General features: G+C 39.5%; 1 protein-coding gene across 1 annotated transcript; it reads left to right on the top strand.

The window, feature by feature from the left end:
- Window positions 1-580: 580 nt before the first annotated feature.
- On the top strand, window positions 581-3,507 carry bag2 (BAG cochaperone 2). The gene is made up of 3 exons (XM_088351424.1): window positions 581-805; window positions 923-1,032; window positions 3,043-3,507. The coding sequence occupies exons 1-3, from the start codon at window positions 684-686 to the stop codon at window positions 3,435-3,437; spliced, it is 627 nt and encodes a 208-aa protein (XP_088207550.1). The 5' UTR covers window positions 581-683; the 3' UTR covers window positions 3,438-3,507.
- Window positions 3,508-13,020: the final 9,513 nt, after the last annotated feature.

Genomic DNA, 13,020 nt, shown 5'->3' with positions numbered 1-13,020 from the left:
CTTTTTCTTTCCATTTTTTCTCTCTCTTTGCCTCTCTCATTTTCTGTGTCTTTTGTTTCTCTCTTCTTATTATTTAATCTCTCTCTTGTTCTTTTTAATCTTGTTCGCTGTCATTTTTTGTCCCTCTTTCTCTCTCTTTCTTGTTCTCTGTTTTTCTCAATCTTTCTAATCCTCCAATGTTCTCTGTTTTTTGCTCTTTTCACTTTTATCTCTCTCTCCCTCTCTCTCTCTCTCTCTCTCTCTCTCTCTCTCTCTCTCTCTCTCTCTCTCTCTCTCTCTCTCTCTCTCTCTCTCTCCTGAAGGCGCTAGTAACTGGTCAAAATGAGTCGCGTCATATCTGCGTTGTCCGCTTAGTTTGACCGGTCAAGTTAGGGAAAAGTCACTGCATATTGGACCAATAAAGACTTTTATGATATATTAACATAAACTCTTTCCAAAATTTCATTGATTTTGTACAAAATATGTTATTTTTATTGGTAATATATATCGTTAACAACAAAAATAAATCTGAAGAACCGTTTGGGTGCCGAGGTGAGTCAAGAGTCGAGGCGAAAGAGCCGGTTCTCGAAAAAAGGTGACAACCTTCCCATCGCCAGACTCAAGAGCGTGTTTGCTTGCAGGTCCAACCGATCCAAGTTCGGAGTTCTGTTTGCAGAACAAATTAGAAAAGACACAAAATAGTCATGGCTCAAGCTAAAATCCAAGCTAAACTGAACGACGTGCCAACGGGAAAGTTTAACAGAACTTTGTCCATGGCGGACAGAGCCGGACAACTTTTGTCGAATTTGGATCAGCTGGAGATCAGGTAACCATGTTTTTAAGGCAAAATAATTCAATGTATAACTTGTAAACTTGTTTTCTTGTGAGCAATGGTTCCGATTTGATGTATTCGTATTTTTGTGTGTGCAAATATGCGCATCAGGGTGGAGGCGCTTCGCGAAACAGCCTCGGCCATGGAGCAGGAAAGGGAGTGCATCCTGGAAATGATTCAATCTTTACAGAATAGTCAAGAAATGCACAACATCAGCGCCGGTGAGCTCACTCGCACAGGGGAAAAACACATCTCCCCCCTCTCCCTTTTCAATTAAATTCTTATTAGTTTGCTGTGTGTCAAATGGAGGTCATTTTTGGACCTCATCGTGGCTGTGAGTTTAAAAAAAGAGAAGACAATAGGTTTTGTCTTCCGAGTGGACCTTGAAGGCCCCTCAAACTACATTGACAACACGAATGCTTCGTTTATCTCTGATCAAATTTGGAAAAAAATGAAAAAAAAAAAAAAAACCCGGGATACGACATTAACATACCTGTCGCGCTCCAGGGCTCCATGCCCTTAGAAACTGTCGTATTTTCCCTTACAAAATACAAAATAATTTTACACCATATTTTTTTTCCAAACGTGTTTAATTATGTAGTTTAACATGTTATATTGTACATGTGTTTCGTTATATCATATATATTCTTAATGAACATTTTGTTTTGAGTTTTCTCGACATGAATAAGGTTTACCATAAAAAAAAATCAAAAATGAAGTAGCTTGGACGTTCACTGTAGATGGAAAAAATACATGCAAATATAATTAAGTAAAATAATACATTTTCTTTTATCAAATTATGAATTTTCTGCATTAAATTATTGTTGGTTATATACTGATTAAAGGGAAAACCACAAACCTGTCTTTTTTTCATTTTCTCCTTTTATACTTCCTTTTTTTCTTAACTTCTTTATACAACATCATCATTCGTAATATAATGCATCAAAGCAAGTGAGCCGCTTGAGATCCGGCTCTCTTTAATGAGTTGAGCCAAAAAAGCCGGTTCTCTAAAAAGAGAAGGACTCACTACACAACTACCACATGAAATAACATGTTGAATAATGCATAATGGGAAATCCCCAGGCGGCAGACGCATGCGCACAGTAGCATCAAACCGCTCACTTCGTTTGAAACGAAAAAGAAAATGATACCGAGATAGAGGCTACCGCGGTGAACTCGTTTGACTTGATTGATTTGCCGTTTCGTGATAGTCGGTGTATACCGGATGGTACCCATAATTGTCAAATTTGCCTTTTTCCGTACAGATTTTCTTGTACGTCGTACACGTCTTAAAATGCATATTAAACATACTTTGTACGGCAAAAACGTACAGGTCGACAGGTATGTTATTAGTTTGCTGTGTGCAAAATGGAGGTCATTTTTGGACCTCATCGTGGCTGTTTGTGAGTTCAAAATAAAAAAGACAATCGCTTTTGTCTTCCCCTAAAACTACCTCTAGAACACGAATGTTTCGTTTATCTCCAATCAAATTCGGAAAACCCCCGGGATACGACATGAATCAGTTTAGCGGTGGAGATTGTAAGGTGACATTGCCATATGGCAGGGATAGAAACCAAAGATAACTAGTCAATACGTTCCGAACCACCGGTACCCAAGTTAAAAAAAATTACAATAAAAAAGCAATTTAAAATTTTTACGATTATTATTTAAGATTATTATCATAATCTCTTCTCTCCCCCTTTCTGTTTTTGGTGTTCGCAAGCAAAATGGCTTTATAGCCGGCACTTTGAAGTGAACGACGAGAGCCGGCTTTCCACCAATCGCTTTCCTTCAAAACGTTCTCTCTCTCTATCTTTCTCTGTCTTTCTTTTTCTTTCTCTTTTTCTTTTTCTCTCTGCACAGATCACAGACTATTATGACACCATCCCCTGATCTAAAACCTACATGAGGGCAAGGGAAAACTCAAAAACATCAACATGAGCAAAATAAAGAAACCTTGATGTGACGCTCTTAATCACAAGGAGTCTCAAAGGACTGATCAGACTGTTACAAACTATTATGACACCATGTCCTGATCTAAAACCTACATGAGGGTGAGGAAAAACTCAAAAACCTCAACATGAGCAAAATAAAGAAACCTTGAGAACTATCCTTCTTTTCTACCTCTTCTCTTGCTCACCTTGTTCTTACTTCTTTCCCATCCATCCTGTCCAACCGCTGTCTATCCATCCATCAACGTATCTCAAGCATCCCCAATTTTCTCTTCCCAGGAGAGAAAGAAGAGTTAACTCTGACCGCAGACCGACTCCTGGGCCGCACCTTGTCTGTGGAAATTAACGTGGGCACCATCAGGAACATCCAGCAAGAAGAAGCTCTCCGCAAGGCCACCTCCATCATCGACGACATCGTCAACCAGCTTCTGGTGGACATGGACCACTCCAGGCAACGTCTCCTCTCCTTGCACTCGGCCTGCGTGACCGAAGCGCCGCCGGTGCCCGTCGACCAGAAATTCCAGGCCGTCGTCATCAGCTGCGCTCTGGAGGACCAGAAGAAGATCAAGAGGAGGCTGGAGATGCTGCTGAAGAACGTTGACAACGCCGAGAAGAACATCAAGATCATGGATCACCAGAAGTTAGATTCGCTGGGAAACAACGTTGGTCATTAGGGATTGGCACCGAAACCTTCAAACATTACCGTCTTAAGTAGGGATGCACCAAAATGAAAATTCTGGGGCGAAAGACTTAAAAGCATCATCGAAATGATTTCAAAATAAAACACTGACTTGCTCAAAATGCACCATATACAGGGTTGGGTAGGGTTACTTTAACTGGATTACTTTCAATTACTTTTGGATTACTCCAATATCAAATATGCTAATAAAAGACAAAAGAAACTAAATATGAATAAAATTATGACTCACAACACGTGGTAAGCTTTGTCTCCTGGCTTTGATCTCGGGCAAAACTAAAATAAAATGCGACAGAAACAAAATGAAAATAAATCCAAACAGCTTGCCAACATCATTTTTGCCGTTCCATGTCTTCCGTTACTCCCCAAGCCTGCACAAAATGTAGTCATTTTATTCATATTTAGTTTCTTTTGTCTTTTATTAGCATATTTGGTATTGGAGTAATCCAAAAGTAATTGAAAGTAATCCATTTAAAGTAACCCTACCCAACCCTGACCATACAGTGTTGGGAATTAAATATCAAAATGTATCGTTTACCAAATTGTTCGAATTAGTTATCTGACTCCATTAACCAAACACAACCTACATTCACCCAACAATTTATGCGCTTTCATTTCTTGATGGAAAAGATGAACAAAAAGCCAACATTTTCTCACGGGGCAGATTTAATTTCATTATTAATTATTAATGGCCGAATTAGTGTCGTTGGAGTCTCTGGGAAGCCTTCTCTCTCCAGTCCTCTAGCCTCTTCTTTCGGCCCACGCCTTTCCGCAAGATGGTGTGCCGACGCCTCCCATGGGCGCGCCAACGAAGCCCAACGTGAGCTTCACAAACTCAGAGACGAACGCCCCGATGTCTGTGGTCCCTCAAAATAACGGAGAGCGTTTCTCAAAACATTGCCTGCCGTCCTCCATCTTCAGGGCCTTTCTGCGTCTGGATGTGCTGATTATCTTATCAGCCTTACGTCCCGTTCCCGCCATTCCTGTAAACAACATTTCCTACCAGGGTCAGGGCACCCTTTCACTGCTCATTGAATAAAGGCACAGTCAGTAAATAACTACAGCATTAAACTCAATAAATGTAACTTGTATTCAATCTTATTAAATCCTTAGTCAAATGTATAAAATCCTTCAATAGCTATTATGGACTGACTATTCGATGAACCGACTGAATGTTACCCACAAAGTACATGTTTGTCAATGAAAAGGCAGGGTTTGTACACCTTTTTCATGGCCAAATTCAAGCACGTCAAAGGACTTTCATAGCGAATTTTCCAGTACTGTTAAAATAAATTTAAAAAACGGGAGCCTAAACTTCAGTTTCAAACCCTAACTCTTGCCCTGACCTTATTTCGGAACCCTATGATCGGTTTAAAACCCTGACTTGCAGCCCAAACCCTAGCTCTCCAACTAACTCTAGCCCTGACCCTGTTTCAAACCCTAAGCCGAGCTCTTAACCTATTTCAGAACTTAACATTCAGTTTAAAACCCTAATATGGAGGTCTAACCCTAGTTCCAATCCTAAGCCGAAACTTCCCCCTAACTGTAGCCGTAACCCTAGCCCCAATCCTAATTTTATAACCCTTAAATTCAGTTAAATACCCTAATAAGGAGCATAAACCATAGTTTCTAAACCCTAGCCCCAACCCTATATTAGAACCCTTAAATTCAGTTAAATACCCTAATAAGGAGCCTTAACCCTAGTTTTTAACCCTAGCCCCAATCCTTTTTGAACCATAAAATAAGTTTAAAACTCTTATATGAAGCCCAAATCCTAGCCTAACGCCTAACCTATGAAACATGGCCACAATTTCAAGCATTTACAAGCACTTTGCCTAAAATTCAAGCAATTTTTAAACCTTGAAAACACAACATTAAAATTCAAGCACTTTCAAGCACTTGTACAAACCTTGAAAAGAGTTTAAATGTAGGCAGTTATCTCTAGTGTTAGCCTTTAAACATTAGCCAACATTCAGCCTGCGACTAACAGAAACAAGGAAGTTGACGGACACAAGATTTATGATAAAATGTCTTCCATCTTCTTTTTCGTGCGCAAAAAGAAAAAAGATCAGTCTGGTGCACAAACTTGCCCCCAAGTGAAAGCCAGTTTCACATGGCTTGCCTCACTTTAGACCTGACATCGAAAGCCTGTTTTCGTTTTTTTTTTTCTTGTTTTTTTACTTTAAAACGAAACCAAAAAATGGACTTTTGGGCATTTTCAGTGGGGAACATTTTCTATTTTTAAAATTCGGTGCATCCTTAGTCTTAAGTGAACCGTTATGTGGGATGAATACATTTGGGGCCAAAACATTTCATCACAATCTTGAAGGTTTGATTCCGCTACCTCAACACATGAAGACAATACAAGCTGTTGAAGTGAATAAAAAAATGTTAAAAAAATGAAAGTCATGGTTTATTTTCTTACCAAAATGTTTCTCCATTTAATTTTTTATGTGGAGCAGTGCTCTCAAACTCGTGGCCCAGGGGCTAATTGCAGTTCTCAGACGATAGTTTGGGGCTCCCTCTTAATACGAAAGTTAAAAGGGGAGTGATTATTATTTTACCACGAGATAATGCTATACTTTGTTGTGCAATTGAAAATGAGTGCTAAAAATTAATAGAATTCAGCACGTTTTTTACCCATCCATTTATTAACACAGAGAATCGATAATAGAAAAAAAAGAGTGGGGGAAGCGCCGGAGATTATAGGAGTTTTCGACCGCTGAAAGTTACTAGCACAAAAAGAAAGTTTCCAGCTATGATTCGATTTGGGGCGATTCCCTTGTACAGAAAAAAAAACACTTTTCCCCAAGAACCAGCAAACATGGTGTTGAATCTGAAACCGTCCTTTTACTTTTTGTTGCGGTGAGAGTTGGTCTCTTGCTCCGTATGGTCACAACGTATGGCCCATGTGCTGAACTCAAGGCCGCAGTGCAGATCCGGAGGATCGCTCCAAGGCAGCCAGGCAGGGAGGAGAAAAAGAGAATGAGCAACTGATCAGCTACTCTTTTTATATGGACCGAGGACGCTTGACCTGATTATGCCTCTTTAGGCGTGGTCTCAGATCTGAGACCACCAGGATCGGGTGACGGTGTTTGAAGTGGCTAAACCTGTTAGAAAACCAAAGAAGCGATGTTGCATAATGTTCTGTATTTGGGAATGTCCTTCCAATCGACATAATTACGTACGGTGAGAACATTATTTTATCAATACATTGCCTTGGATGATTTTATTACATTCAAAACTTCATGTTATCAGATTTCATTATGGTACATGGTGAATTGCTACGTCCAAAAATTGTCCAAAAGGGGAAGCAGTCATTCCATCCATTCCAAAGTGTGTTATTTGAAACAAAGTAGTTTTTGTGCTGGCCTCATTTGCTCTACATTAGCGTGAAGGGCTACCAGTTTGATATGCATTTCAAATATAACAAAATATCCCATCTTTACGATGTTATTACATTATTAGCAGGGAAGCCTTGTTAAAAAGCAAAATAGAAATAAATGGTTAAGTCAACATTTAAATAACATACTAAAATTTGATATGAAACACATTGTAAGAAATAGCTGATCATATAACTTAATTTATAAAAATAATTATTTTAATTTGCGACCAACAATGTGTTATTCCCCCTTTAATAAAGTTTTATTAAAAATAAAAATAACATAGCAAGAATGCACAGCATGTCTTTCTTTATTGTTTACTGCGCCAGAATACGCACGCTAGCATAGACGACAGATGAACCTGAAATTTTGAGTACAAATTGTTAGAAATACATTGCTTGGACGTTTTTCCCTCTTTCGGGAAAATTCCTTAATTCTTTAGACGCTTGGAAATTGCGGCGATCCAAGTGGAGCGTGATTCAGACCAGGAATCCAACAATGATCAGATTCATCATTAAGCTCCGCATCAAGGTTGCGGTAGGAATTGGATTATTCCTTTACTCTTGACTAAGGACTGCTATACTTAGAGAATTAATGTGTGCTCATAGCCAGTGTTACTTCTAAGCTGCGCGCGTGCGTAATTGCGCACTGCTCGCACATTCTCAGCGCACAAGAAAATCTAGCCAGCGCACGAAAATGAGGCCTCAAATTTACTAATTAAGAAGCGACTTAAGTCAAAGTTTACAGTGCATGAAGGTAAAAAAACACGGGTTCCCCTGACGTTGTGTCCTAAATGCGGTATTTTGAAGTCGAGTCGAAGGAGAACAAAGTTGAGTAAAGTTAGTAGAGTTTGTCGAGAACCGGCTTCTTCGGCTCGGCTCACTAAAAGGAACCGGCTCTTTCGGGTCCTAAATGGCTCTTTAGGTTGTTTTTGCCTCTTTAATTCCAACATGATCAAATATTATGTAAAATTATGCACAACATGACTTAAAGGAAGGGGGGAAATAGAACAAAAAAGAAAAAAATATAAAAATGAAAAAGTAGTGAAAAGCTGAGGAAAAAAATAAACAAAAGGAAGAGAAAAAAAAAGAAGGAAAATTTTTTGAGAAAAGCCAGAAAAAAAGAAAAGAAAGAAACGTAGGAAAAAAGTAAATAGAGAACAAAAAGAAAAAAGTAACAGCTCGGAAAAAAGTAACACAATAAAATTTGTTTATAGGAATTAAAAAAAAAGGAGAAAAAAAACACAGAAAAAAGAAGAAAAGGTTTGTGTTGCATTCAAATAATTTCCAATAATATCAAGTGAATCTTGTTGCCAACATTGTACTTCCACTAAAAAATGTGATTAAGTACAGTTCTGTATCTTACAACCGACTAAATAAGCCCCCCAAAATGTTAATATTATGCGACAAAAGATATCAGGAAATAAAAAGAAATGGATATCTTGTGAAAGAATTGTAAGAACAAACGACATTTGTAGGACGTACAACATTTGCAATAGTACATGAGTCAATTCATTCAAAAGAGAAAAATCATTTTGCTTTGCCGGAAATTCAGCAAAATGTAACTTGATGTCAAGGAAATACGGGAACTTTACCACTCATCAAACCTAGAACTAGTCCAGTAGCTTTTCTTTCCTCTGCCTAACAGCATAGATAAGGGGTGTCAAACTCGATTTAACTCGGGGCCCACATGATAGAACAAACATTCTCTCGGGGCGCTGACTAGTTAGATTAGAGAGAAAGGAAAAAAGAAAGAAATAAGAGAAAGAGAGAAAGAAAGGTAGAGAGGGTGGAACAAAGAGAGAGAGCGAGAAAAGGAAGAGAGAGAGAGAGAGAGAGAGAGAGAGAGAATGTGAGAAACAAAAGGGACAAAAAGAGAAATCGTGAGAGGGGAAAAATAGAGAGAAAGAAATCCAAAAAGAAGAGTGAGAAAAAAGACAGAAAAGTAAAAAAGAAAAAAAAAGAGAAAATAGAGAGAAAAAAGAAAGAGGAAAAAAAAGAGAATGTGAGAAACAAAAGAAATAAAAAGAGAAATAGTGAGAGAGGGAGGAAAAGAGAGAGAAAGAAATCCAAAAAGAAAAAAGGAAAGAGGAAAGAAAAGAGGAGAGAAAGAGAGAAGGGGAGAAAGAGAGAAGAGGAAAGCAAGAGAGAGAGAAAAGAGAGGGAAAAGGATAAAAGGAAGAGAGAGCAAAAGATGCTTAAAAGACACAGAGGGAGAAAAAGAGAAAAGTAAAAAAACACAGAGAAAAAGAGAGAAAGATACAAGGCTTTGGCAACATCTAGTGGACATATTTCAACCTGCAGCTCGTTTTTCTCTTGCGCTTCCCTCAGCGTTGTTTCGCGGGCCGGATTCAATCCCTTAGCGGGCTCCGGCCCGCTTGCCGCCTGTTTGACACCCTGGGCAAGGATTCCACAATGGGTTACAATAGGTTAGAAACACATTTTCTAGAAAATAACAATGACCCATCACTGGTGATCCATTTTCAGAACCGTTACGCCGGCTACCCAGGCGTTCTTAAGGGGCCTCTAGGAACCCCTTTGCTGACCCCTGCTTTTTACTTACCTGTATGAGAAATTCTCCATTTTGGTTTCAAGTTGTCTCTTCATCATTTCCATCGAATGATCGGACTGGAAGTCAAATATTTGTAAGCAGTAGGAAGAAGTCAGTCTGAGAACTAAGCAAAAACACATTTATTTCACTTTGCCCGACGACACCGCCAGCTGGTGACATGAGAGAACTACAAAGCAATCATGAAATTCATAAATCCGTTTTTAAGGGGGAAGTCTATCGTAAAGATTTCACAAAAATATTTGGATAATAATCGCTGGGAAATAAATTAAGTAGCAAATTTCTCATACAGTGCCTAACGAAAGTATTGGCCCCTCCAATAACTTGTCATATTTCAGGCTTCAAGCGGAAAAAAACTGAAACTATTTCACAAGAATCAACAACAAGTGGAGACACAGTCGTGAAGTGGAACCAAATGATTTCAACATTTTGTATTATACTTGGACAAAAATTATGTTTACAGAAAAACGAGAACGAGGACAAGGGGTGACGCGGGAAAAGGAGACAATGTTTCTGATAAGCTTTCTTGTTGTGAGAACTTCAGACATGGTGGCGTCTTTCGGCGAGGAGGCGGCGGCGCCCCCATGTGAGAAGGAGTCAGCACGCCCAGGGGAGGAGTCAGCACGCCCCATGGGAGGGGCCGATGCCCCGACGTGTCAAAAGGATGCAACACGGACAACGGAGAGAGACAAGACAGACAGACAGGAGCAGAGACGGGGGACCAGATCGGAGAACGAGAGATGGGAGGCTCGACAAGACTAATTAGACTAATTTGATAATAATTCGGCAAAATTTGATGGAATTCACTTAAGAAATAATTTAAGAAAATAAATCTGCCCCCGTGTAGAAAAGCCTGTCTCTTGTCAATATGTTTCCCATAAATTATTAAAATGAGCACGCATTGTTAGGAGGATAAAGTTTGTGTTTGGTTAATGGAGTCAGATAACGAATTCGAACAATTTGGTAAAAGCTAAATTTGTAAATATAGTTTTTTCCCTAACATGTTGCAAAAATAAAGCCCCCCTGTTTTCTTAGCTTAGCCAACTGACTCCAGAAATTCCCTGAAAACTTCTAAATCATCTAATGTCCACCTAAATGACTAACGACGACAGAGTGCGCATGAGTGTTATCAAGACTCAGTTTAAATGCACTCACTCTGTGATGGGCTCAAAAAAGTATGTGAAAGGAGACCCTGGAGAACAGATAGCATTATGAAGACAACCCACCAGGCAGGTTTGGGATAGAGTTGAGTAAAAGTTAGAGGCAGAAATGGGATACAAGATTTCCCAACATTTACACATCTTCCAGAGCCCTCTGCTAGCAAGTCAATACATAATTATTTGCAGAGCCCTTAATCACAAAATGTCTCAAAGGACTGCACAGGTTACAATTACATCATCCTCCATGATCTTATACCAACATGCAATACAAAAACAACAGAGAGAACCTAAAACCAATGCAAACCTACTAAGACCTGGCCGTCACTCTGAAATTTCGGTGCAAACAAGAAGAAAACCAATCAGAGAAGCAACCAAGAGGCCAATGATCACAATCTGTACACAAGACAACTAGTAGTCGTACTCTGCATAAGTCTGCCCTTTATGGAAGAGTGGCAAGAAGATAGCTCTTTTCTGAAAGAATACCATTTAAAATACTTTTTGGGCGTTTGCAAGAAGCTCCAAATAACATGTGGAACAAGGTGCTCTCGTCAGATGAAACCAAACCTGAACTTTTGGGTCTGATGCAAAATCTTATGTTTGGCGTTACACTGCAGTAAAACTGCACATCACCCTGAAAACACCATCCCCGCTGTCAAACATGGTGGTGGTAGCATCATGCTCTGGGGTTGCTTTTCTTCAGCAGGGACTGGAAGGATGGGAGTTGATGGTAAAGGAATATGGAAGTATGAATTTGGGTTTGTCTGTTGGACGTCTCTGTTTGTTGTGCAAAAGTGTTCTGGATGGAGCAGATTCTGACGTAAGGGCAGCTCTCAGGCAGTGGGAGGTGACCAGCTGTCTGGGGGCCGAGGCGGAGGAGGTTGACGCGCCATTCTTCCGTGAACGGGAGACCAATGGGAGCGGGCTGCGCCGCGACCAGGCGGAGTCGACGCGCCATTCTTCCGGGACGGGAGACCAATGGAAGCCAACCAAGTGGCGGAGGAGATTCATTTTGCTGAGCAACTCGGAAGAAGGAAGAGAGTCGGCTTTTGAAGGAGAAGCGTGCAGAGCTGTATTGATTTGTGTGTTAGAAATAAATCCACCCCTGAGTGAAAATGCCGGCTTCTTGAGAACTTTCTATGCAGAAAAGAGCGCGCAAATTGTTTGGATGAGTGGTGATTGGGAAAGGTCACAAATTGGAGTCAGATGATTAATTGAAGTCTGTGTTAATTTAAAAAGAAATCCCAACAATGGGAAGATATATGGAGCCAAATACAAAACGATTCTGGCAGAAAAATCTCTTTGAGTCCTGAGAACGGTGCGCAGGTTCACCTTCCAACAGGACAACAACCCGAAACATTAAGCAAAGTCTACAATGGACAGGTTGCAACAATTAAAAATATAAAGTTGTTAGAATGGCCGAGCCAAAGTCCAGACCTCAATCTTATAACGCATTCGTGGAAAGTATGGGCAAATATTTATTTTTCAATACGTGCAAAACTTACAGAAACATACCCCAAAAGACTCGTTGCTATGATAGCAGAAAAGGGAGGTCCTACAAAGTATCATTCAAAGGGGGCTAATATTTTTGCAACAGCTCCTTTTCAATTTGTTTTATTTGTTAGCACAATATAAGATGTTGATTGTTGATGCTTAGAACATATTGAAATATGTATCTGAAGCCTGAAATATGGCAATAAGTCAAAACAGTTCTTGGGGGGGGGGGCAAGACTTTTGCAAGAGTATAATCTATCTCAGGGGTGGCCATTTTGATATCGCTCTTCATGTATTTAATTACGGTTACTAAGGAAACGGATTTTGAATTAGTTCAGGTGAGATTTGAGAGCTGAGCTGTGATTGGTCGTTCCCTTAGTAACCCCGATTTTATAGCACTAAAATGGCCGCACCTTGAGATAGATAATGAAACGTGTTCTATGTTGCTTCACTCTCCTTCCATCAAAAGTTTTATTGATATTTAAAAACAATTTTTAGAGTTTACATCCCGTCTAAATGTGAGAATGTAGTCGATGATACAAAAAGTTATACAACACCTGAGTGAAAGCAAATACGTATGATTCATTTTAGTCCTCAATAGTTGCTCACTCTAAAGTAGGAATGGGCGATATGGCAAAAATAGATCAGCATTTTTGGAGGAAAAAAAATTATAATTTGATTGTACCCCCATTGTTTACGTTTTTGGCAACCAATTAGCTGACTATTTTTCCTTTCACATTTCATTTAATTTTGAAAAGAAATCTGATACTTTAGAGAATGTATCCACTTTCTAGGCAAGGTTGCATGGTTTAGCCTTAAACACGAATGCAAAGAGATTAGCGTTAGCGGCTAGCAGCCGTGTCCACTATGCTAGCATTCGTATTAAAGGTTTGAGACACGGGCATTAGTTACTGAATTACTTAGCGTTGCCAGCTAAAGTTATATTAGTGGCTAAGGC

The sequence above is a fragment of the Urocampus carinirostris genome, chromosome 13 (assembly GCF_059441175.1).
Source record: "Urocampus carinirostris isolate Australia breed hairy pipefish chromosome 13, RoL_Ucar_1.0, whole genome shotgun sequence".
Classification (NCBI taxonomy): domain Eukaryota; kingdom Metazoa; phylum Chordata; class Actinopteri; order Syngnathiformes; family Syngnathidae; genus Urocampus; species Urocampus carinirostris.
The sequence above is the reverse complement of the archived record's forward strand: the minus strand, read 5'-3'. Positions and strand labels throughout refer to the sequence as shown.